Source organism: Jaculus jaculus, chromosome 2 (genome assembly GCF_020740685.1).
Source record: "Jaculus jaculus isolate mJacJac1 chromosome 2, mJacJac1.mat.Y.cur, whole genome shotgun sequence".
Lineage (NCBI taxonomy): Eukaryota > Metazoa > Chordata > Mammalia > Rodentia > Dipodidae > Jaculus > Jaculus jaculus.
The window spans coordinates 140,321,697-140,348,230 of NC_059103.1; the positions used below are offsets into that span (position 1 = coordinate 140,321,697).

At 45.6% G+C, this 26,534-nt stretch overlaps 1 protein-coding gene across 1 annotated transcript; it reads right to left on the minus strand.

Moving 5' to 3' along the window:
- Nucleotides 1-1,244: 1,244 nt before the first annotated feature.
- Prdm14 (PR/SET domain 14) lies at nucleotides 1,245-26,242 on the minus strand. Its single transcript, XM_004653450.2, has 7 exons — nucleotides 25,633-26,242; nucleotides 25,099-25,152; nucleotides 24,848-25,005; nucleotides 22,001-22,268; nucleotides 12,689-12,891; nucleotides 8,313-8,414; nucleotides 1,245-1,472 (listed from the first exon to the last, which is right to left on the minus strand). Exons 1-7 carry the CDS (start codon nucleotides 26,240-26,242, stop codon nucleotides 1,245-1,247), a joined length of 1,623 nt encoding a protein of 540 aa, XP_004653507.2.
- Nucleotides 26,243-26,534: the final 292 nt, after the last annotated feature.

A 26,534-nucleotide genomic window follows, 5' to 3' on the forward strand; every position in this document is an offset into this window, starting at 1 on the left:
TAACAAAATGAGAAGGAAGAAATTTTCTTCCCCCTCTCCCCATTGCAGGCTGGAATAAGGAAAGAATTAACCAGAACAGGGACCCCAAGGGTCAGGCATCAGAGACCCCTTGGCCGTACAGCTAGCCTCTCTTATAGTGAATTAGGATGGGTTTTACTGGCAGCTCCAGTGAACTAGGTAGAGAGAGACTAAAGGGACTGGCCCAAGAGGGGGCAGCCTACTTGGGAATGCCAGACTGGGGAAGGGGGCACTGTGGCTGAGGAATGAGACTGGATCAGAGGCTGGATTCTAGTTTTGCCAGGGCAAGTGGGAGTGACATCTTTGTTCTCCCTCTTCAGGCCTTTCCCTGGCTGACTACCTATCCAAAATCTACCTTGCTCCTATTTTTTCTCAGTTAAAAAAAAAAAAAGTGCAATAATAGTAAAGCTTAAGCTTGGGTGGATTTTTAAATTTGGTTGGCTCATGCCTGTAATTCCAGTACTTGGAAGATGGAAGCAAGTTTACCGCCAGCCTAGGCTACACGAGACATTTTTCTTTTTGAGGTAGGGTCTCGCTCTCGTCCAGGCTGACCTAGAATTCACTATGTAATCTCAGGGTGGCTTCAAAGTCATGGCAATACCCCTACCTCTGCCTCTTGAAGGCATGTGCCACCAGGAGACTCTCTATTGAAAAACCAAATAAAAGAATTATTTTTGAGACAGGTGTAGTGGCACATACCTTTAATCTCAGCACTTGGGAGGCAGAAGTAGGAGGATCTCTGAGTTCAAGGCGACCCTGAGACTACATAGTGAATTCCAGGTCAGCTTGGGCCAGAGTGAGACCCTACCTCAAAAAACAAACAAACAAACAAAGAAGTATTTTTGTTCTGAAATAATAGTGGAGTGGAAGAACACGGTCATTGTAGAGCTGGAGGTCCAAAGCAGCAGGAAAGCAAGCCTCCCTTTCTCTAATCACAATACTGGGATCTACTCTCAGTCCTTGGACTGCAGGAGCCTCCCACAGTCACTCTTTGATATCATAAGTCACATCCCCAACATTAGCATCTTCATGCTTTTCCAGCTTCTGGGTGAGTTCACCCAAGTCCCTTTCTTGCTAACACTTGGGAAAACCATGTGTGCAAAGACCCCAGTGAACAGTCTGGCCAGTTCCATCTCTCTTTCTCATTTCACATGACAATCAATGGTTCAAGAGACACAGCCACAAGCGGGAGCCCCTGACATTCATCTCCTTTCGCTCCTCGAGGACTAGCAGTCTTTGTGAAACTTCATGTGGGAATAGAAATCCTCTTGGCCCAGGAAGCTTTTCCCACAAGTGCTGCAGGTGAGACAGTCACCCTCCTTGTGCGAACGTCGGACGTGACTGTCGTGGGCAGCATGGGATGCGAAGGACTTTCCACAGTACTTGCACTTGAAGGGCTTCTCCCCTGAGTGCTGTCTAATGTGTGTGCGGAGGATGCTGGAGGCAGTGAACTTCTGCAGAGAACAGACGTGGAAGAAAAAAAACCAACTTACATGGGTGCTACAACTCATTCACAAAGAGATTAATTCAGGGGCTGGAGAAGTGGCTTAGTGGTTAAGGCGCTTGCCTACAAAGCCAAAAGACCTAGGTTCGATTCCCCAGGACCCACGTAAGCCATATGCACAAGGGGGCACACGCATCCAGAGTTCATTTGCAGTAGCTGGAGGCCCTGGTGTGCCCATTCTCTCTCTCTCTTTCTCCCTGCCTATTTCTCTCAAATAAATAAAGAAAAAATTTTAAAAAGAGATTAATTCAGTGTAACTAACACTCATATCATTCCAGTGATGAACCCTGACCTTAAGTCTATTTATCAAAAAGCATTAGTCCAGCTAGGCGTGGTGGTGCACGCCTTTAATCCCAGCACTCAGGAGGCAGAGGTAGGAGGATCCCCATGAGTTCGAAGCCACCCTGAGACTACATAGTGAATTCCAGGTCATCCTGAGCCAGAGTGAGACCCCACCTCAAAAAACCAAAAAAAAAAAAAAAAAAAGCATCAGTCCAGTCAGAGGTGGTGGTGCACGCCTTAAATCCCAGCATTTAGGAGGCAGAGATAGGAAGATTGCCATGAGTTCAAGGCCACTCTGAGACTACATAGTAAATTCCTGGGCTAGAGCAAGACCCCCCAAAACTTTTCATCCTAGCCAGGTGTGGTGGTGCACGCCTTTAATCCCAGCACTTGGAGGCAGAGGTAGGAGGATCGCCGTGAGTTCAAGGCTACCCTGAGACTACGTAGTGAATTCCAGGTCAGCCTGGGCTAGAGTGAGACCCTACCTCAAAAAAACAAACAAACAAAAATTTCATCCTAAAGGACTGGATTGATGGGGTATTCTGGCTGGTTTGACTAACACTGAGCTTTAAAACAATGGCTGTTCCATGGCTAAGGTCACTGAGGACTCTAGCTTTTAAAGCCAGCTCTTGCTGGGTGTGGTTGTTCACGCTGGCCTTTAATCTCAATACTAGGGAGGCAGAGGTAGGAAGATTGTTATGAGTTGGAAGCCAACCTGGAACTACAGGGTGAGTACCAAACAAACAAACAAAGAACTCAAAAATCTAGACAGTAAGAAGTCAAACACCCCACTCACAAAATGGGGCAAAGAACTGAACAGGCAATTCACAGAGGAAGAAATACAAATGGCAAACACACACTGAAGAAAATGTTTGGGCTGGAGAGATGGCTTAGCAGTTAAGTGCTTGCCTGTGAAGCCTAAGGACCCCAGTTTGAGGCTTGATTCCCCCGGACCCACGTTAGCCAGATGCACAAGGGGTGCACACATCTGGAGTTCGTTTGCAGAGGCTGGAGGCCCTGGCACGCCCATGCTCTCTCTATCTGTCACTCTCAAATAAATTAATAAAAATAAACAAAAAAAGTAAAAAAAAAAAAAAGCTGTGAAGGATCTTTATTAAAAAAAAAAAGAAAATGTTCATCAACCCTAATCATCAGAGAAACGCAAATTTGAGCAAGTATGAGATTCCACCTTACCCCAATGAGGATAGCAAACATCAAAAAATCAAATGAGGGCTGGAGAGATGGCTTAGCGGTTAAGCGCTTGCCTGTGAAGCCTAAGGACCCCGGCTCGAGGCTCAGTTCCCCAGGTCCCACGTTAGCCAGATGCACAAGGGGGCGCACGCGTCTGGAGTTCGTTTGCAGAGGCTGGAAGCCCTGGCGCGCCCATTCTCTCTCTCTCCCTCTCTCTGTCTTTCTCTCTGTGTCTGTCGCTCTCAAATAAATAAATAAAAATTAAAATATATATATATATATATATAAAAATCAAATGAATTAACAAAAAAAAAAAATTAAAAAGAGCTGGGCATGGTGGTGCACACCTTTAATCCCAGCACTCAGGAGGCAGAGGTAGGAGGATCACCATGAGTTCAAGGCCATCCTGAGACTACATAGGGAATTCCAGGTCAGCCTGGGCTAGAACAAGACCCTACCTTGAAAAAAGACAATAAATGAATAAATAAAAATTTTTAAATGGAAAAAAAAAATCAAATGAAAATAAATGCTGGCGAGGATGTGGAAAAGTAGGAACACTAGTCTACTGTTGGTGGGAATGTAAGATGGTACAACCACTTTGGAAAGCATATGGAGACTCCTGAAAAAGCTGACTATAGAGATACCAACAGACGTTATTTCCTTACTGGGCATCTACCCTAAAACCTTCAAACCATAGGCCAGAGAGATTTGCTCAACCATGTTTGTAGCAGCTCAATTTGTAATAGCTAAAAGCTAGAACCAATAAACAAATAAAGCTGGAATCAACCCAGATGTCCACCACTAGAAGAATAGATAATTAAGATGTGGTATATCTACAAAAAAACAAATAAATAAGTAAAACCAACTGTTGAGCTGGGTACATCTGCTTGCCCAGCATGTTTGAAGCACTGGAATCTATATCTAACATGGGGGTGGGGTGGGGAAATATATATATACATACATATATCTATATGGTCAACCTTACCCTTACAGAATGTTTTTGTTTCTTTTTTTAAATTTTTATTTGTTTATTTATTAGAGACAGAGAGATGGGTTGGGGAGGGAGAGTGAGAATGGGCACACCAGGGCCTCTAGTCACTGCAAACGAAATCCAGACACATGCGCCACCATGTGTATCTGCCTTACATAAGACCTGGAGAATCAAATCTGGGTCCTTAGGCTTCACAGGCAAGCACCTTAAGTGCTAAGCCATTTCTCCATCCCTCTTTTTTTTTTTTTTTTTTTTTTGGGATAGGGTCTCATTCTAGCCCAGGCTGACCTAGAATTCACTATGGAGTCTCAGGCTGGTCTCAAACTCACAGCCATCCTACTGCCTCTGCTTCCTAAGTGCTGGGATTAAAGGTGTGTGCCACCATGCCTGGCACCCCTGCAGAATATAACCCTCCAACAAAAATCTGACACAAGACCTAGAAGCCATCATTTAAACAAACTTTCTTTTTGAGACCGGGTCTCATTTGGCCCAAGCTGGCCTTGAACTCCTGATACTCCTCCTGCTTCAGCCTCCCAAGTACTGGTAATGACAACCATGATGCCCGGCCCAAGTTTAGCTTTTGTAGCTGTCAAGCTGTTTCTACAGCAGTTAGAAACTTTATTATTTTACAGACCTATTCTTGGACACTCATTCTCTCTTCTTTACTGATAACTGATCTGTCCATTTATTTCATGGCTAGTTTCTCATCTTTGTCACTTTCAGATGGTTTATTAAAGATATTAAGAAAATTGCTTGGGGCTGGAGAGATGGCTTAGCGGTTAAGCGCTTGCCTGTGAAGCCTAAGGACCCCGGTTCGAGGCTCGGTTCCCCAGGTCCCACGTTAGCCAGATGCACAAGGGGGCGCACACGTCTGGAGTTCGTTTGCAGAGGCTGGAAGCCCTGGCGCGCCCATTCTCTCTCTCTCCCTCTATCTGTCTTTCTCTCTGTGTCTATCGCTCTCAAATAAATAAATAAATAAATAAATATAAAAAAAAAGAAAATTGCTTGAGTTTTGGGGGCCCAATGGCAGTGATACAAATTATAGGATTTGGGGTTTGGTAGAAAGTACTTGACAGTGGGTGCTGGGGATATCCACCTGCCATACCAGGCCCTTTCAGATGATGCATGAGGAATCAGGCCACTGCTCCCTGTAGAGGACCACCTAGACAGGACAGTACATGAGCTGGAGTCACGTGTGTCAGCCAGAATGCCCTACCACCAACTCATGTCTTAAGTGGACTTAGTTCTGCCTTCAAAGCATCCATCATCTGCAGGTTATCTAGAAATGCAGGGAGTGGTCCTGACTCCCGGCTGGGTGCAGCAGTACAGTGAACATTTGCCTGGCCTATGGGCCACACTGTGTTCAGTCTCTGGCATCACAGAGAAGAATGAGAGATACAAGTACAGGATGGTTTGCAGAGCCTTCTGGCCTTGATCTAGAAGTTTCATTGGAGGTCCTTTAGCTGCCAGGAGAAACAGTGTCTTCCACGCCGACTGCTGCCTTCTTTTATGCTGTGCTAGCTTCCTGTGGTTACCTTGGTCTCAACCCCAGTGTTCTGTGCTCTGGGTTTGGTTTTTTTTTTTTTTCTTCCCATTCACAGGTACTAGATTCCATAAGCCTACTAGACTTAACTGTTTGTTTCTGTTGTAGACTTAGGTCTAGCTTGGCCTCAAACTCGATCCTCCTGTCTCTACCTCCCAAGTGCTGGGATCACAGGTGTGTACCACCTGGGCTTGGACTTAGTGTTTGGTTTTTTTTTTCCCCTTGGAGAACAGGGTGGTTAGAAGCCTCTGTAAACACTATTTCCCTTTAGTGACTTTAAAAAAATGACAATAATACAGGAACAAAGTCTATATCCGTGCTCTTCAATAGGATGCTGCAAAGGTAAGCATTCTCTGCCCCTGTGCTTACTTTTGCCTGCAGATGATGGGCATTTAAAGTGTTGCTAGTGAAAGCTGAAAACTTTTTTTATTTATTTCATCTTTATTTTGGATACAGAGTCTCACTATGTAGCCCAGGCTGGTCTCAAACTCCTGATCCTCCTGCCTTAGCCTTTACAAGGGCTGGGATTTCAAACACACACCATTCTATCTAGCTAGTTTATCTCACCTATGTAAATCCAAACATCTACATATGGTAATAGCTGCGTTGGACAGCAGAGCTGCATGCCATCAGCTTAGTGTATTTATGAAACATGGCCAAACAGGTGTCTGTATCCCAGCAGCCCCAAAGGCACAGGCCCTTTCCACTTTTTTATTTTAATGCTTTAACTGCTGAGCCATCTCTCCAGCCTCCCTCTCCATTTTTGTAACTGTAACTCTCTCTTTCTCTCTTTGGTTTTTTAAGATAGGGTCTCACTCTAACCCAGACTAACTTGGAATTCACTATGTAGTCTCAGGGTGGCCTTGAGCTCATGGCAATCCTACCTCTGCCTCCCAAGTGCTGGGATTAAAGGTATGCACCACCATGCCAGGCTAACTCTTATTTTATTTATTTGCAAGCAGAGAGAGAATGGGTGTTCGAGGTTCTCCAGCCACTGTAAAGGAACTCCAGATCCATGGACCACTTTGTGCATCTGGCTTTCATGGGTACTGGGGACTCAAACACTGGTAGACATGTGCCTTAACTGCTGGGCCATATTTCCAGCCCATCTACTTTTTTTTGTAAATTTTTTTTTTTGTGTGTGTGTATTTATTTGACCGTAACAGACAGAGAGAAAGAGGGAGAGGGAGAGAGAGAGAGAGAGAGCATGGGCATACCAGGGCTTCCAGCCACTGCAAACGAACTCCAGACACATCTGGCTTGTGCATCTGGCTAACGTGGGTCCTGGGAAACCGAGCCTCAAACCAGGGTCCTTAGGTTTCACAGGCAAGCACTTAACTGCTAAGCCATCTCTCCAGCCCCTGCCTACTTTTATAACTCTTACTTTTGTGCAACAAACTGTATGCCACCCCTGCACTGTCCCTCTAGAATTTGCTTGATCAGCAACATTTTCCCAGTGAAGTTCTCACATGTCAAATTACTAATAACAGTAGCTAACATTTCAGTAGTGCAATATGCCAGCCATTGTTACACAAGTTTAACATATACTGAACTGAACAACTCTGAAGATTACTCCACCCTCCATTTTAGCAGTGAGGAAACTAAATGAGAAAAGTTAATGGGACTGGGGCTGGAGAGATGGCCCAGCTGTTAAGGCGCTTGCCTGTAAAGCTTAACTACCCAGGTTCTATTCCCAGTACCCATGTAAAGTAAGACACATAAAAGCAGCGCATGTATCTGGAGTTCATTTGCAGTGCTTGGAAGCCCTAGTGGGCCCATTCTCTCTGTCTCTCTCCTCTCTCTCTGCTTGCAAATAATAATTTTTTAAAAAAGAAGTTAGTGGAATTATGTGTTCCTTTTTTTGTTGTTGTTTTCAAGGTAGGGTCTCACCCTAGTCCAGGCTGACCTGGAAATCACTATGTAGTCTCAGGGTGGCCTCGAACTCATGGAAATCCACCTACCTCTATCTCCCTAGTACTGGGATTAAAGGAATGGCCATCATATCTGGCTTGTTTTCATTTTCCAAGGTAGAGTCTCACTCTACCTCAGGCTGACCTGGAATTCACTGTATCATCTCAAGGTGGCCTTGAACTCGTGGTGATCCTCATACCTCTGCCTCCTGAGTGCTCGGATTAAAGGCATGTGCCCCCACCCCTGGCTTAGTTAATGGAATTGTTCAAAGTTGCACTATTAGGTAAGCGTCAAAAGCAAGGGCTGAACCTCAGTTAAACCCACACTCTGACATTTTTTTTTAAAGATTTTAGTTATTCATTTATTAGAGACACACACAGAGAGAATGGGTGCACCAGGGCTTCTAGCCACTGCAAACAAACTCCAGACACATGCACTCCCTTGAGCAACTGGCTAACATGGGCCCTGGGGAATTGAACCTGGGTCTTTTGGCCTTGCGGGAAAATGCCTTAACTGCTAAGCCATCCCTCCAGTCCCGCAGTCTTATATTTTGATACTTTCACTTTATAATTTACTGATCCTAAATACTTCCTTTACATATATTATGAATCACACTGTGTGGATTGCCAGAGCCCTGTGAAGTTGAGACGTTTCATTAAACATGCTCCCACAGGCCAGCTTGGCAACAGATGGTCATATCTGACCATCTTCAGCAAAACTGAGCTATTAGGGAGTGGAAATATGGAGTGGGCTGGTCACCAACTAACATTTACCCAAAATGCATCATCAGCCAGGCTTTATGCTTCTAGCCCTCACCCGCGGACCCCCATACTGGGCTCCAGGCAGACCCCTCCAGAGCAAGCCCCACCTACCTTTGTACAGTACACACACTGGTATGGCCTGTCGCCAGAGTGGACTCGCATGTGCTTGTTCAGGCTGGAGGACTGAGAGAAACATTTCCCACATATAGAGCACTAAGATGAGAAAGAAAAATAGAGTTAAAATCTCGGTTTCCCCAGCAACTGTCTCACCCTGATGTCCCCGTGGGTGTGGGAGAACTCTTGCAATTATTCTGTGTGTATCCGTGGATCGCCCGCGCCGTTGAGACAGACAGGGCTTCCTGGGGTGGCCTTGAAGAATCAGGAAGCGACTCGACAACTGTCACGTCGATGCTGCAGCTCCAGGTCATCCATCACCCGGCCTCCTCCCTGCCAGTGGCTCCAGATGTGAAATGTGGGGTCCCAGGCTGGCTGTGCTCACGAGGAGCTGTGTGACTACTCCATGTAGGTTTCCTCTGAAACCTGTTTCCTCATGTGCAAAATGCTGGCTCTCCTCACCAGTCTGCACGTAAGATCGCTGAGTGTTGCGATGATTCATTCGAATGTTTATGAAGGGCCTACTAGGTGCTCAGTCTTCTGCTGACCATGCACTGGTGGTGCCTGTGTGAACCAAGGAAGTCAGAGCAAAACAGAACGCCGAGGCATTCAGTGCCGTTTTGGGAAACCAAGTAAGGACGATGCTTTCTAAGCATGCGAACCCCTCCTGCCGGAGGTCCGGCATTTCAGAAGAGAAAGAAATGTCCCAGTTGTGCGTGAACTTGTTTGTTATTCTTGTGGACTACAGGGACTTCCTCTGACATTTTTACTTTGTGTTCTTTCTGAAACTGTCACTTTCAGGATCACGGAGCTCATGGATTTTTCCCATGCTAGGACCGAACCCAGAGCCCCGTGCAAGCCAGGCAAACGCTTGTCCACTGACCTCCACCCAGACCCAGGTTGCCCTGGAATTCACTATGTTTTCCCAGGCAGGCCTCCCTCTCACAGTGATCCTCCTACTTCTGCTTCCTGAGTGCTGGGATTAAAGGTGTGCACCACCACACCTGGCTCATGTGTGTGGGTTTTTTTTTGTTTTTTTGTTTTTAAGACAAAGTCTTTCTCTGTATCCTTGCCTAGTATATAGAACTGGGCAGCCTGGGCTGAACTTAACTTGGATCTTCTAAGTGTCCTGATTGTGGGAGGGGCCTACCATACCCAGGAAGAGTGTTCATTAATTGTGTACCTCATATGTTAGCTAGTCAGTCGCTGCTTTTCTTCCTACAACTTACTCATGTGCGATCTGGGGATGTTGCTCGGTGATATAGGGCATGTTCAGTATGTGCTGGATTCTGGGTTCAACTCCTAACCCCCAAACCAAAATCAGGTCTCTCAAGTTCTCTCTTTCTTTCTTTCTTTCTTTCTTTCTTTCTTTCTTTCTTTCTTTCTTTCTTTCTTTCTTTCTTTCTTTCTTTCCCTGAGGTAGGGTCTCACTCCAGCCCAGGCACATGCACACACCAGTGTGATAGTATAAGCCTTTAATCCCTGAGGGAGGAAAATCACTAAAGTTCAAGGCCAGCCTAGGGCTACAGACTACTATGTAGTCTCAGGCTGGCCTTGAACTCACAGTGATCCTACCTCTGCTTCCTGAGTGCTGGGATTAAAGGTATGCACCACCACATAAGGCTCTAAAGTTCTTTATGTCTGTTTCATGTAATATTTCTCTGTTATGGTCAAATTAAGTGCTAATGTTAACTATGTAAAACCCTCAACCCTCAAAGTGAGGCACTCTTTGAGTAGCTTAGTCAGATGCCCAAGTCCAGGTCAGAAAGCTGGTCAGAATGATGGTTACTAGTGCCATTTTCAGGAAAAAGAATGAGACCACTCACAAGTCTGCAAAGACAATGGAACTAAAGACCCTTCCTAAATGTGACAGACTTCATAATCTTGTATCAACAGTTTAAAATGATTCTGCCTCCACTCTACCTAAGAGCAGTACAGGCTGGAGAGATGGCTTAGAGGTTAAGGTGTTTGCCTGCAAAGCCAAAGGACCTCAGTTCGATTCCTCAGGACCCATGTGAGCCAGATGCACAGGGGGCACATGCATCTGGAGTTTGTTTGCAGTGGCTGGAGGCCCTGGCATACCCATTCTCTCACTCACTCTCTCAAATAAATAAATAAAGTTGAAAAAAAAAGAGCAGCACAAGATGTCAACTGATAACCTCATGCTGCTTGTCCCCTGCCTGCCTTAAGCACAGCCCTCACTTTCACGACAGGAACACATCACTGAAGCTTTTCTTGCCTTGCCCTAACCCAGCCTGACCAAGCCATTCAAATTTAGACATATGACTCGCCTAACACCCTGGTAGAAATGTCTTACACACACACACACACACACACACACACACACACACAGCACACACACACACATGCCGGTGTGATAGCATAAGCCTTTAATCCCTGAGGGAGGAGAAAGAGGGGAAGGTGTTAGAGTTGTGGTTCAGTACCACATATGATGCACATTATCACAATAACCAAAACAGAAACAGCCCAGAATCCTGGCTCGTACCTATAGCCCTAGTACTTGGGAGGCTGAGTAAGTTGGAGGCCAGCACAGGCTACAGAGCTAGACCCTGGTGGGAAAAAATAATCCAAACCAACCAACCAGACAAATAAATAACAACAATAACAAAAAAAACTTACAAACACACACAAATCCTGTAGCTTCTTTCTTAACATCCACTGACGTTTATCTGCAGCTAAATAGCTAAATGTTCATGCGCTATCAGTTGTAAGACCCACCATGACTTTGTACTAACCACAACAGAAAGTCAGGGCTGGAGAGGGCTCAGCAGTTAAAGGTGGTTGCCTATAAAACTTGACAGCCTGGGTTTGATTCCCCAGTATCCATGTAAAGCCAGATGCACAAAGTGGCACATGGGTTTGGAGTTCATCTGCAGTGGTGGGAGGCCCTAGAGCACCCATTTTCTCTTTCTGTCTGCCTCTTTAGTTCTCATAAATACATATATAAATAAATAACAAGTAATGGTAATTTTAAAAAACCGGAAAAGGGCTGGAGAGATGGCTTGGCAGTTAAGCGCTTGCCTATGAAGCCTAAGGACCCCGGTTCGAGGCTCGGTTCCCCAGGTCCCACGTTAGCCAGATGCACAAGGGGGCGCACGCGTCTGGAGTTCGTCTGCAGAGGCTGGAAGCCCTGGCGCGCCCATTCTCTCTCTCTCCCTCTGTCTGTCTTTCTCTCTGTGTCTGTCGCTCTCAAATAAATAAATAAAAATTTTAAAAAATTAAAAAAAAAATAAATAAAAAACTGGAAAGGGGCTGGAGAGATGGCTTAGTGGTTACGATGCTTTCCTGCAAAGCCTAAGGACTCAGGTTGGATTCCCCAGAACACATGTAAGCCAGATGCACATGGTGATGCATGTGTCTGGAGTTCTTTTTACAGTGGCTGGAGGCCCTGGAGTTCCCATTCTCTCTCTCTCAAATAAATAAATAACATTATCTTAAAAATCCAGAAACGAAAACACTCATGTACTACCAGTTGTATAATATGCTGCAATTTCAGTAATATTAACTGATGGGAAACTATAAAATCTTAGGAATTGTAAAATACACCTTATAAAATACAACTACAAAAGCAGGTAACAATATTATCTACTTACTTATTTGAGACAGGCTCTCATTATGTAGCCTAGGCTGTCCTAGAACTCATGATCTTCCCACCTCAGCCTCCTGAGTGCTGGGATTACAGTCATACCTGGATCACCCGCACTCACCTGCTTCCTTTCCTTCCCCAAGTTGTACTTACCTGGCCCATTATTTTCTCATATTAAAACATTAAAAACTGTGGCTGTGGAGATAGCTCAGTGATTAAAGACACTTGCTTGTAAAACCTCTTGGCCCAGGTTCAATTTCCCAGCTACTCACCTAAAGCCTGATTGGCATTCATGTGCAGCAGCAAGAGACCCTGGCATGCCCATACACACAACACACAAATAAACAAGTAAATTTAAAAATAAATAATAAAATTAAAATGGAGCCAGAAATTACACAAGAATCTGTCTGTGCCCAATTAAGACCAAAGTTTACTTTGTCCTTTTTACACCAAACTGGCATTTGGGATGTGAGAAAATGACTCTTTGGCTCCGATGTTGCTTCCTGTCCTGCCTCAGCCTGTGGCCACCTATGCCCCCCCGTGTCTGCACAGTCACGTATCCTTGCTGTTCTGCTCTCCCACGCTCAGCTGCTGGCCACCCTCCTGTGGCACCTCACCTAACCCACAGGCCCAGGGGTGGCTTTCCGGCTGTGCACACGACCCCAGCAAGCATGTGTGCTATCTCTCACACCTGCCTCTAGCTAGCATCCAGGGGCACACCCCACGTGTGCAGGGGTGAGATGGTCACGCCCCTCCTCACACTCACCAGGTACGGCCGGTGCTTCTCGTGGACGTGGAGGATGTGGATCCGGAGCCGGTCACGCTTCTCGAAGGAGCGTTTGCAGAGAGAACATGGGAATTTCCTGTCCCCCTTGTCCACACAGGGCGTGTACTTGAGGTGCTTGTCTCTGTAATAGCTGTAGGTGAACACCTTGCCACAGCGCTCACATCGGTAACCTTCCGCTGACTCTGTCAAACACAGGGGCGTCAGTGCCTGTGGCTTTGTTAGCTAATGTCCCTCTTTCCTTCCTCCAAGAGAACTTGGGCGGAAACCTTGGGCAGTAGAGGGCTGTGGATGTAGATTACTGGTCTAGCCTGATCAAGGTTCCCAAGTACCATCCCCCAAATACACACAACCCCTGATGTGCTCAACACCCCCTTGACAATCAACTTCAATCTTCGTTCACATAATTTCGCAGAATAATGGATTATTTTAATTCCCTTATTTAATTCATAGATATCTCAAACTACAATCTTTGGGAGATAATGCCATTGAAATATTTTTTAAAAATTTGCTCCCTGGGCTGGAGAGATGGCTTAGTGGTTAAGCGCTTGCCTGTGAAGCCTAAGGACCCCAGTTCAAGACTCAATTCCCCAGGACCCACGTTAGACAGATGCACAAGGGGGCGCACATGTCTGGGGTTCCTTTGCAGTGGCTGGAGGCCCTAGCGTGCCCTTTTTCTCTCTCTCTCTATCTGCCTCTTTTTCTGTCTGTCACTCTCAAATAAATAAATAAAAATGAACAAAAACAAAATTAGCTCCCTACAAATCCCAGCACTTTTGAGACTGAGGTACGAGGATCCCTGTGATCAGGTCAGCCTGGGCTAGAGTGAAACCCTGGAGAGATGGTTTAGCAGTTAAGTGCTTGCCTGTGAAGCCTAAGGACCCCCGTTCAAGGCTCGATTCCCCAGGACCCACGTTAGCCAGATGCACGGGGGGGGGGGAGGCGCATGTGTCTGGAGTTCATTAGCAGTGGCTAGAGGCCCTGGAGTGCCCACTCTCCTCTCTCTCTGTGCCTCTTTCTCTCTCTGTCACTCTCAAATAAATAACTGATAGACTGGAGAGATGACTCAGTGGTTAAGGTGCTTGCCTGTAAAGTCTAATGACCCAGGATTTGATTCCCAGTACCAGCATAAAGCAAATACACACGATGCATCTGGAGTTCATTTGCAGTGCAGAGAGGCCCTGACTAGCATGTCCACATTTTTTCTCTCTTCCATGCCTAGATAAAAACATATACATACAGTAGCTGGGCATGGTGGCGCATACCTTTAATCCCAGCACCTGGGAGGCAGAGGTAGGAGGATTGCTATGAGTTCAAGGCCACCCTGAGACTACAGAATGAATTCTAGATCAGCCTGAGCTAGAGTGAGACCCTACCTCAAAACACCAAAGAAAAAAAAGAAAAAGAAAAAGAAAAATACATATACATAAAATATATATACATTTAGTTACACATATATTTACTTAACTAGTCAGTTTCTTTTTATTTTAATATTTTTATTTATTTATTTGACAGAGACAGAGAAAGGCAGATAGGGAGAATGGGCGCACCAGAGCCTCTAGCTACTGAAAATGAAGTCCAGACGCATGTGGCACCTTGTGTGTCTGGCTTACCTGTGCCCTTTGGCTTTGTAGCAAGCGCCTTAACCACTAAATCCTCTTTTTTTTATGCAGCATCTCACTTTTTATCCCAGGCTTACTTGGAAGTAGCCCAGGCTAATCTCAAACTCACAACGAGCCTCCTACCCCAGCCTTCCAAGTACTGAGATTGCAGCCATGAACCACCATGACTGGCTTATAGTCAGTTTCTTTTTAATTTGTGAAAATTTTATTTATTTCTGAGAAAGAGCAAGAGGGCAAGCACACGCCAGGGCCTCTAGCCACTGCAAATGAACTCCAGATGTGTGTGCCACCTTGTGCATCTGGTTTTACTTGATTATTGGGGAATCAAGCATAGATCCTTAGGCTTTGCAGGCAAGTGCCTTAACCACTGAGCCATCTCTCTAGTTCCTATAATCAGTTTCTTTAAATGAATGATTGTCTGCACATGTAATGATTGACTATCTACTCAATATTTTTGTTTTTGAGGCAGGTATTGCTAGATAGCCCAGACTGGCTTCAAACTTTTGGCCCTCCTGCCTCGGCTCACTAATGCTGGAATTCCAGTACATCTACTTCTTAAATGTTTTCATCTATAAGCCCTCATTCATTGCTTCCTAAAATATGTTTGTTGAAGAAATCCTCTCTCCAGTCCAGTTTAAGAGAGCTCAACCCACCAATCCTGGAAGACATTGCTGCCTGGATGTGTTTCATGGAGATAAGTATATCTACTACTTCTCAGCATTTTGAAGGCAGGACGCAGCCTGGGCTACCTGAGACCCTGTTTTAAGATCCTTTAGCTCCCCCCCCCACACACACACACACATTAAAAACAAACAATCAAGCTGGGCTAGGTGGCACACGCATTTGATCTCAGCCTTTGGGAGGCCGGCAGAAGAGATAAAAGGATCAGTGTGAGTTTGAGGACAGCCTGAGACTCCAGAGTGAATTCCAGGTCAGTTCCAGCTAGACTGAGATCTTACCTCGGAACCCCACCTGCCCCCCCCCCCAGAAAAAAATCAGCCTGAGCTACAAGTTCAAAGCCAACACCAGGACATCCATGGCTAGCTTCCCAGTGCTATTGCTGATTCTAGTCTCTTTTCTGAACTTTGGAGGGGAAATTCTCAAGCTAGAATGTTCACAGAAAGAGCAAAGGTGACCTGTGGTGCCTGTCTATAGCCTTAGCACTTGGAAAGCTGGAGCCGGAGGATCTGCGAGTTCTGGACCCAAATAGGTTAATAGTGAGACACTGCTCAAAGAAACCCTACAAACAAAAACAGTGAAGGAATCTTGCCTTCTCAATACATAGGTTCAAGTTAATTCTGATGCTCACTGAGTCTCACTAACATGAATGATATAGTCTCTGAGTGCCAGACAAGCAGGAAAAAGGTTAAGTCTGTTTTTATCAATGCAGGTAGAAGGAAGAAAACAAGTAAGAGCAAAGGTGTCAGATCCAGGTATCTATACCGGAAGAGGGCCCATGCCTGGAATGCCAGGACTGAGAGGATCAAGAGTTCTAGGTCAACCAGGTTAGAGCAACACCTTGCCTCAAAACCAATCCAGACCCAACACAAGCAGTATTGGGGCACAGGAGAGGGCAGGGCCACTTACAGGACAGAGCCACCAGTGCCAAGGACACTCGGGATTCCAATGATTGATTATGAAATGAACCAGAGACCTTACATTTGTCCTCAGAGAGGGAAAAGAGCCAAGAGAGTCTAGTCAAGAATCTGTAGCCAGGGCTGGAGAGATGGCTTAGCAGTTAAGCGCTTGCCTGTGAAGCCTAAGGACCCCGGTTCGAGGCTCGGTTCCCCAGGTCCCACGTTAGCCAGATGCACAAGGGGGCGCACGCGTCTGGAGTTCGTTTGCAGAGGCTGGAAGCCCTGGCGCGCCCATTCTCTCTCTCTCCCTCTATCTGTCTTTCTCTCTGTGTCTGTCGCTCTCAATTAAATAAAAATTAAAAAAAAAAAAAAAAAGAATCTGTAGCCAGGCCTGGTGGCTCACACCTTTAATCTCAACACAGGTAGGAGGATAGCTGTGAGTTCAAGGCCATCCAGAGACTACATAGTGAAATCCAGATCAGCCTGGGCTAGAGTGAGACCCTACCTAGAAAAAAACCAACAAAATAAAAATAAAACAAAGCCAGGCGTGGCAGCGCACGCCTTTAATCCCATCATTCGGGAAGCAGAGATAAGAGGATCGCCATGAGTTTGAGGCCACCCTGAGACTACACAGTGAATTCCAGGTCAGCCTGAGCTAGAGTGAGACCCTACCTCGAAAAAACAAACAAACAAAAGTAAAATCAAATCTGCAGAGGGAGATAACTCTCTTTACCCTCAGAATCACAGGAAAAGCTGTCCTGGGGGGTGGTGTGAGCTGTTAACTGCATCCCAGAGTGGTTAGCCGGTGGCTAAGGAAATAAATTACTTATTTAGATTAGAGATTAGAGATTAGAATTAGAGATAGCTCAAGCATTAAAGACGCTTGCTTGCAAAGCCTGCCAGCCTGGGTTTGATTTCCCAGGACCCACAAAAAGCCAGGTGCACAAAGTGGTGCATGTTCTGGAGTTCATTTGCGGAAGTAAGAAGTTCTGGCATCCCCGTGCTCTTCCCTCCTTCCTCCCTCCTCCCCTCCCTCTCTGCCAATAGCAAATAAACAAACAACAATTAAAGAAAACAGTCTGCCAGCCACCCATGGAAAGCTGGACCAGCATCCATTAGCAGCAGAAAGAGACACCAGGGCACCCATACACCCCCATACACGCACGCACACAAGCATGAAAATAAATAACTGAAATTGAAACGTTGATTTTGTTTTTTTCTTTACCAAGAGGGAAACAAACCATTCATTGAATGAATATAAGCAGGAAGACGACAGACCACCTGTAGGGTTCCCGGCCTGCTTGCCGCATCGCTTTCTTTGAGCGAGGTGCTGGGGAATTGAGCCTTGAACCTAGATCCTTAGGCTTCACCAGCAAGCGCTTAACCACTAAGCCATCTCTCCAGCCTGGAAATGTATCTTTTTCTTCGGATCTCCAGACCCCACATCACAGCAGTAAATAAAAATGAGCTTCCAGCACTCGGGAGGCAGAGGTAGGAGGATCGCCGTGAGTTCGAGGCCACCCTGAGACTCCATAGTGAATTCCAGGTCAGCCTGGGCTAGAGTGAGACCCTACCTTGAAAAAAAAAAAAAAAAAGGTGTCAAAAATGAGCTGGAGGGGGACTGGAGTGACTAAAGACACTTGCAAAGCTTACCATTATGGGCTCAATTCCCCAATATCCATGTAAGCCAGATGCACAAAATGGCATATGCATATGGTATTAATGTGCAATAGCAAAAGGCCCGGCTGTGCCCATTCTCATTCTTTTTCTCTCTCTCAAATAAATAAAAATACTTTAAAGAAAATGAGGTGGAGCCGGGTGTGGTGGTGCACGCCTTTAATCCCAGTACTTGGGAGGCAGAGGTAGGAGGATTGCCATTGAGTTCGAGGCCACCCTGAGACTATCTAGTAATTCCAGGTCGGCCTGGACAAGAGACCGAGACCCTACCTCGGAAACAAACAAACAAAAGAGGTGGAAGGCTAGGATCGACCCCAAAGTTTTGTTCTTATTTCCACACATCATGACACAAGTGTGCCCACATGTACACACATCCAATAAATAAAAAATAAAAATATCCAGGTGCAGCTGGACATGGTTGTACACACCTTTAATCCCAGTACTTGGGAGGCAGAAGTAGGAGATCCCTGTAAATTTGAGTCAACCCTGAGACTACATAGTGAATCCAGGTTAGCCTGGACCACAGCAAGCCCCTACCTCAATAAAAAAAATAATAATAATAAATTTTTGAAAAAAAAATTGGCCAGGTGTGGTTGTGCACACCTTTAATCCCAGCACTCATGAGGTAGAGGTAAAAGGATCCCTGTGAGTTCAAGACCAGCCTGGAGCTAAGCTACAGAGTTGCCTTCAAACTGACAGATTTCAGTTACAGGTTCTTCTCATCAAAAAAGCTAACTCCACATTCCATATCTCCACTGCCCCAACAGACACACTTGCAGATTCATACAGCCCACTCACATAGTCCAGACCTTGCCCTATGAACCCTAGACCTTATAAGACTCTCAACCAATCCTCATCAAAATATCTGAGAAATACACATTTATTCTGACTATTTTTTTTTCTGATTTATATTTATAGACCAGAGAGAGAGAGAAAGAATGGGCATGCTAGGGCCTCTAGTCACTGCAAATGGATGCATGTGCAACTGGCTTATGTGGGACCTGGAGAATTGAACTTGGGTCCTTAGGCTTTGCAGGCAAGCGCCTTAACTGCTAAGCCATCTCTCCAGCCCTATTCTGAGTAATTTTGATTTTTACTTTATTTATTTAAGAGAGATATAGAAAGAGGAAGATAGAGTACGGGCGTGCCAGGGCCTTCAGCCACTGTAAACAAACTTCAAACACATGGGCCACCTTGTGTATCTGACTTATGTGGGTTCTGTGGAATTGAACCAAGGTCCTTTGGCTTCACAGGCAAACACCTTAAGCAGTAAGCCACCTCTCCAGCCCCTGAATAATTCTGATCATTGTACTTACTATAACCCAGGCTGGTCTTAAACTTAGGATATAGCTAAGACTGGTTCTGAACTCAGAATCCAGTCTCAACTTCCTGAGTAATGGGGTTATTTACAGGTGTGTACCACCAAGCCAGCTGGGCTTTTTCCAAGTTTTGAGACAGGCTCTTACTCCATAGGCCAGGCTATCCTTAAACTTGTGAACTCTGCCTCCCTTAACTAGGACTGCAGACGTGAACCACCAGGAGTGTTTTGGACTTTTTCTTGATAAAATTGCTAGCAGACATTCAGCAATTCATTACATATTAGAGTAATTTTTCAAAAAGATAGCAGGGTTCACATTGTGTGAGCTATTAATATTTTTTCTCAAGTCCAATTTTTTTTGTTTAGCCCAGGCTGACCTGGAATTCACTATATAATCTCAAGGTGACCTCAAACTCATGGCAATCCTACCTCTGCCTCCCCAGTGCTGGGATTAAAGGCGTGCGTCACTGTGCTCAGCTTCAAGTCCATTTTGTACGTGTCTTTCAAAAGCACTTGGGGGCTGAGGAAATGGCTCAGCTGTTAAAGGTGATTATTCACAAACCCTGCCCACCCAGGTTTGATTCCTCTGCACCCATGTATAGCCAGATGCAAACCATGGCATAAGCATCTGGCATTCATTTGCAGTAGCAAGAGACCCTGGCACGGCCATCCTCATCCCCACAAGAGATCCTCCTACCTCAGCCTCCCCAGTGCTAGAATTAAAGGTGTTTGTCATCTGGCCCCATTTTAAAAATATTTTCTTTATTTGATGGAGAGAGAGTGCGCACAAGTGAATGGGTGTGCCTGAACTCCAGATGTGTGTGCCCCCTTATGCATCTGGCTTATGTGGGTCCTGGAGAATTGAACTTGGATCCTTTGGCTTTGCAGGAAAACGCCTTACCCACTAAGCCAAATCTCCAGCCCCGGCCACCGTTTTTTAGTTTTTTTTTTTTTTGAGGTAGGGTCTTACTCTAGCCAGGCTAACATGGAACTCACTCTAAAGTCCAGGCTAGCATCAAATTCACAGTGACCCTCCTATCTCTGCCTCCTGAGAGCTGGGATTAAAGGCATGTGCGACCATACCTTGCAAAAAAAATTAAAAAAAAAAAAAACTTGATCCATTTCTGGACTTGACCGAGGGTAGACTTCTTGGTTGGCCATGAGATAACTAAGTTTCATTACGGATTTCTCACCATCTCATCGCCACTCCCCCATCCTTCCCCACTTCCATTCCCAGGTTTTGTACATGCTAGGGGAGTAGAGGAAAGCTCATCCCCAAAATCCCTCATTCAAACCACTGGAAGAGACTACTCATAATTTTTCATCTGGTCCTTGGAGGTTTTCTTGCTATTGCCTCACCATTCCCTGAGCCTTGATCACTCTCTCTCCTTTTGCCTTACACAGTCCTTTCTTCACATCTCTTTCCTAAGCCATTTTTTCTTTCTTTTTGTTTGTTTGTTTTGCTTTTGGTTTTTTTGAAGTAGGGTCTCACTCTAGCCCAGGCTGATCTGGAACTCACTATGTCTCAGGGAGGCCTTGAAGTCACCTCTGCCTCCCAAGTGCTGGGATTAAAGGTATGTGCCACCATGCCCGGCTCCTAAACAACTTTTTCTAATTCAGTTTAATGTCACTCAATATACCCTCAGATGCAGGAGTGAGGGATGTTCCAAGTTTATGAGTGTTTCCTGCCCTGGGGGTGTGATCCAGCAGGAAGACAGTCGCACAGACAGTCACAAGTGTGATGAATGCAATTCATGTGCTCTTTTACCTGTTCCTTTGGACCTGTATTATATTATAATAATGTTATCTCTGTCTTATTATGCATATTATGGCTACTTACATGTTAGTTTCACCTTGTAGGTTGGTAGTTTCTAATTCTTTTTATGTACAAAAATCAGTTGGAGAACTTATTAAAAATGCAAAATGGGGCTGGAGATGGTTTTGTGGTTAAGGTACTTGCCTGTGAAACCTACGGACCCAGGTTCGATTCCCCAGTACCCATGTAATCCAGATGCACAAGGTGGCCCATGCACCTGGAATTCATTTACAATGGCTAGAGGCCCTGGTATATCCATTCACACACACATACACTCTTTCTTCCCCCTTCTCTCTCTCTCTCTCAGATAAATAAAATAAAATGGAAATTGTAAGCCTGGCAATCAGCTCAGTGGTGTAGCATTTGCAGTTGTTTGTGTCTCATGATCTGAAAGGTCCCAGCACTACCCTCTCCACCAAAACAGTCAATTCCAAAGGCTTACTCCCAGGGTGGGTTGGTGGTCCTCCAAATCCTTGCTACTTGGAGTGGTCTCAGGACCAGCAGCCACCCCTGAAAGCTTACAGACAAGCAGTCTTAAGCCCCAACCCTAAGAGCTGGCATCTCTAAGAGATCTCCAGGTGTTTATATACACATTAAAATATGATACCCAGGAGCCACACCTATAAATCCAACACTCAGAAAGCTGAGGCAGGAGGTTCAGAGTTCAAGGCCAAATTGGGCTTCATGGTGAGATCCATTCTTGAAGGAAAAATATGTTGGGTACCTGTCCTACATTTAAAATGAAAGCTTAACAATGCTTATTACTATTTCTTTCTTCTCTTTTCTTTTTTATTCTCTTTTGGTTTTTTTGAGGTAGGGTCTCACTCTAGCCCAGCTGATATGGAATTCACTCTGGTTGTTTCAGGCTGGCCTCAAACTCATAGCAATCCTATCTCTGCCTCCTGAGTGCTTGGATTAAAGGCATGCACTACCACACCCAACTTTTAAATTTTTTAAAGCTGGCCTCAATCACTAAACTGACTTTTCGACTCTGTTAAGATACTGCATCCCACCATTTAAAACCTTGGCCTGAGCAGAGGTGAATAAGAAACTGTCTCACCTAAGACACAGGTAGCATCTGTTTATTGTACTTTTCTTCTTAAAAGAGGTGAGGGGTGGGAAGACACCCTTTTAAAGCAAAAGGTTTGGAAAGATGGGCACATTTCCTTCAGCTGGATAATGTCTCTTTAGAGATGCCCTCAATTCAGTCTCCTGGAGTTGTGGGAAGAGCCCAGTTCTTTCACTGGGGTGCTCTCACTGGGCAGGGCAATAGTGGGCACTCACCATCAGATGGCCCAGACAGCTGCTTGCCCCGCTCCATGATCTGGAGGCTCGTGGGAATGTCCAGAAACTTCTCATAGCAGCTTCCGTACCACACAAGGAGCTCTTGGTTCTCGTAGACCTCCTTGCAGCTCTCATAAAATATCTGCCCTTGAAACTGCACAGCAACCAGGTTCTGCTCTTTGGGGAAGCGGGCACAGTTAACATAGGACATCCAGTTGCCTGAGCCTTTTCCATCTATAAAGTGGCTCAGGTGACCATCTTCAAAGATCTAGATAAAATAAGACATGAAATTTGTTTTTGTGTGTATTTTATGTTTGAGACAGGGTCTTGCTATGTAGCTCAGGCTGCCCTTAAGTCTGTGATCTTCCCGCCTCAGACTCCTGAGTGCTGAGTGTGTGACCTTAACTTTTTTAAAGAAAAAAAAAAGTTAGATGCATGCGCCACTTTGTGAATCTAGTGTGTGTGAGTATTGGGGAACCAAACCCAATCCATCAGGCTTTGTAAGCAAGTGCGTTTAACTGCTGAGCCAGCACTCCCATCCAACCTCTTGCCTTTTATAATGCTAGGGACAGAACGCAGGGCCTTGGGAATGCCAGGCAAGCAGTCTCCCAACAAAACTATATTATATCCCCAATCCTATACTTTTTTCTTTTTGCCTGATGCATAAAATGAGATTACCAAAAATTGATACAGCAACTTTCATACTTGAATCTATAGAATATATTTCTATAATCAGATTTATATTCCATTACAAGTACAATGAAACATAACTTACTACCCTAAAGACATGTGTATAGGTGACAATATAACAAAAAAAAAAAAGGATGGAGAGATTGCTCAGTGGTTTAGGCACTTACCTATGAAGACTAACGACCCAGATTTGATTCCCTAGTACCCACATAAGCCAGATGTACAAGGTGGCACATGTTTATTTGCAGTGCCTAGAGACCCTGGCCCACCCATTCTCTCTCTCTAATAAATAAATAAATTTAAAACATTTAAATATATTTTTTTGTTCATTTTTTAAAATTTATTTATTTGAGAGTGACAGACACAGAGAGAAAGACAGATAGAGGGAGAGAGAGAGAATGGGCGCGCCAGGGCTTCCAGCCTCTGCAAACAAACTCCAGATGCGTGCACCCCCTTGTGCATCTGGCTAATGTGGGACCTGGGGAACCGAGCCTCAAACCGGGGTCCTTAGGCTTCACAGGCAAGCACTTAACCACTAAGCCATCTCTCCAGCCCTAAAAATATTTTTATATTATTTATTTGAGAGAGAGAAAATGAGCACACCAGGGCCTCTAGCCACTGCAAACAGAGTCCAAATATATGTGCCACCTTGTGCATCAGGTATTATGCCGGTACTGGGAAAGTGAACCTGGGCCATTAGGCTTTTCATGCAAGCATCTTAGCCACTGAGCCATCTCTCCAGCCCTCCTTTATTGTGAGAGGTAGGGTCTCACTCTAGTCCAGGCTGACCTGGAATTCACTAAGTAGTCTTAGGGTGGCTTTGATCTCATGGCAACCTCCTACTTCTGCCTCCTGAATGCTGGGATTAAAGGTGCGCACCACTACACAGGGCCTCTTTTTCAAAAAAAAAAAAAAGTGTTTTATTTATAGGAAAAGAGAGATAGAGAAAATAGAGACAGAGAGAGAGAATAGGTACACTAGTGCCTCCAGCCACTGCAAACAAACTCCAGAGGCACGTGCGACTCTGTGTATCTGCCTTTACATGGGTACTGGGAAATTAAATCTTGGGTCATAAGGCTTTGCCTCAAGCACCTTGACCATTGAGCTATCTCTCCAGCCCTTTTTATCACTTTCTTGACTTATGAATTTCTATAGTCAGCATGTTAATTTTATTTTTTGCTTGTTTGTTTGTTTTTTGAGGTAGAGTCACACTGTAGCTCAGGCTGACCTGGAATTCACTATGTAGTATCAGGGTGGCCTCAAACTCACAGCAATCCTCCTATCTCTGCCTCCCAAGTGCTGAGATTAAAGGCGTGTGCCACCATGCCCAGCTCAGCATGTTAATTGTATAAGGGAAACAAATAGTTTACATTTAATCCTGCACTTAAAGACAGCAGATTAATTAACTTCCATATAGTTCTCAGGCATAATCTGCCACTGCTGGTACGGAAATTTAGTGTCTCTAATGTCTCACTATAAAACATCTCTGTGATTAACTGTTCTACATAGCTTGCATTTCATATTGTTTTCCTAAATTACATTCCTAGAAGTACAAGATCAAGCTATTTTGAATATTTAAAGTTATTTGGAATATTCTGACACATGATTTTTAACTATAGTTAAAAGGCTGCAGCCTTACCCTCCTGCCCCACACTATTACTAACTTGGAGGGCATCACTGTTAAAAATCTTCAACTAAGGGTTTTTGTTTTTGTTTTTTCAAGGTAGGGTCTCGCTCTAGCCCAGGCTGACCTGGAATTCACTCTGTAGTCTCGGGGTGGCCTCGAACTCATGGCAATCCTCCTACCTCTGCCTCCCAAGTGCTGGGGCTAACGGCATGCACCACCACACCCGGCTATCATCAGCTAATTTTATAGGAAAACAATATCAAAGTTTAAATTCATTTTCCTTCCCTAAAACACTCTTTTTTTGCATTCTACATTTGGTTTGGTCTGTAAATACAAAAACAGTGCAGTAATTCTTTACAATGACTTCATGCACCAAAAACCCAGAGTCCATGCAGAGGTGCTCTCTTGATGGAGTAAGCACCTGCTGTCCCTTTCTAGCAGAGAACAAAGGCCAAGGGCTCCCTCATTCGCCCCCCCCCCCCCGCCGCCGCCCTCCCCACTTTCAGGATGGTCACCATCTGAGTACTTACCTCCCACATCCTAGAATTGTCTCGGTGAGTCTTCACTTCACTGGCGTTGACCACTTTACCTTGAAAGGGTCCAAACCTGATTCCTTTGGCAATGAAACTGCAGCAGAACACACCCAAGTGTGGAGCTTCCCCAAACATGGTCTGCATGAGACAGAGGCCTAGGAAAACGGGAAGCGTGGTGGGAAAAGACAGTGAGGAGAGAGACTGACCTTAGTTTTGGGAAAGAAATGCAGGCAAGGAGTGCTGCCCACCTTCTGGAAGCTGGAGGGAGTCTTTATCCAGAGTTGGAGGAACATGTTTAGACCCTAGAAAAAGGCATTAAAAGTGCCATAAAATGATTTCATAGGCTGCCCCCCTCCCTTACTCCCTAGAGGTTACTATCATTCTGTGTTTGATGTTTATCCAGCCTTCATTGTTTTTCTAGCTCCTTCTACACAAGCTTGTTTTTTGTATACAATCGCTCATTTGAGACCCGGAACACCCTTGGTGCAAGGATGGGAAGATAAATTAACTCTACTTTGCAAACGAGGATCAGAGACAAGGTCAAGGGAGGTAACGGAGAGAATTTTCTGGCACAAGGCTGTCATCGAGATAGCTCGTACGCTCCCGCTCCCGAGGCCTCGATAAGAACCATTTCTCAGTCCTCAGCGCTCACTGAAACCCATCCCCGCAATCACGCCCCAGTGGCACTTTTCACGACTTAGATCCCTTTGGAAGGGCTTCCTAGCAGAGCGACCCGCTTTGTTCGGTCCAACCCTATCCGGGGAGGCGTAGATTAACTTTACCCGAGCAGTCGAAGGGGACAAGGACTCCCGAAACGGCATGCTGCAGGCGGGCTGGGTGCTCCAGGTTGGCGACGACCCCATAGAGAACGAAGCGCAGGTCCTCCTCGGTGAAGTCGAAACGACGACCACCAGGCAACTTCTCCTCTCCGTTCAGAAGTTGGGGGGCCGGTATGAAGTGCGATGGGGGCGGCAGAAATAAAGTTTCAGGTTCCCACTGCAGGCCACCGTGGCTCGAGTTACCCACGGGAACCACGTCTCTGCTGCCGGGGCTGCCGCGCGGATAATCCGGACTGCTCACCAAGTGTGGCATCTCCCGGGGGATGTGAGGAAGCGGGTACCACGGTGACAGCTTGTTGTACCAGGGCACACTATAGAGCGGCTCAGCCAGGCCCGGACTCAGCAAGGGAGGTGCCACGGCGAAGGGGTTCAGGGAGGCCACGGTCTGGGACGCGGACAGCGGAGGGAAAGGCTGGACGGGATCCTCCTCGGCGCCCAAGGCGCTCAGGTACGGGCCGTAGCCGGGGAAAGGTGCGTAGTAGGCCGCCAGGGGCTGGGGGCTCTGGAGAGGGAAGTACACCTTGTCCACCTCACCTGGCGCCTGCAGGGTCATCGCGGACAGAGCTCTGCGCATCTGCGGAAAACCGAGGTAGGCGGCTGAGAATGCAGCGGTCCCGGGCGGCCCAGCCCTCCTGGTTTTCCTACCCTAGTCAGAGGCGGGTCCAAGTGAACGGATAAAACTTCCCAATTCGATCCCGCCAATCCTCTCACCAAAAAAAAAAAAAAAGAAAGAAAGAAAGAAAAAAAGAAAAGAAAAAAAAAAAGGAAACACCGCATACAAACGAACATGAAATGACCTTCAAAACGAAAATCAGCCTCAACCCCTCCCAGCTGCAAATTGCTGG

Excerpts from the sequence above, each read along its gene's own strand:
- Prdm14 (XM_004653450.2), bottom strand. The coding sequence starts at position 26,242 with ATGACCCTGCAGGCGCCAGGTGAGGTGGACAAGGTGTACTTCCCTCTC. Across the intron at positions 22,269-24,847 it reads ACAATTCTAGGATGTGGGAG|ATCTTTGAAGATGGTCACCT; the intron begins GTAAGTACTCAG and ends TATTTTATCTAG. Across the intron at positions 12,892-22,000 it reads GCTGTCTGGGCCATCTGATG|AGTCAGCGGAAGGTTACCGA; the intron begins GTGAGTGCCCAC and ends TGTGTTTGACAG.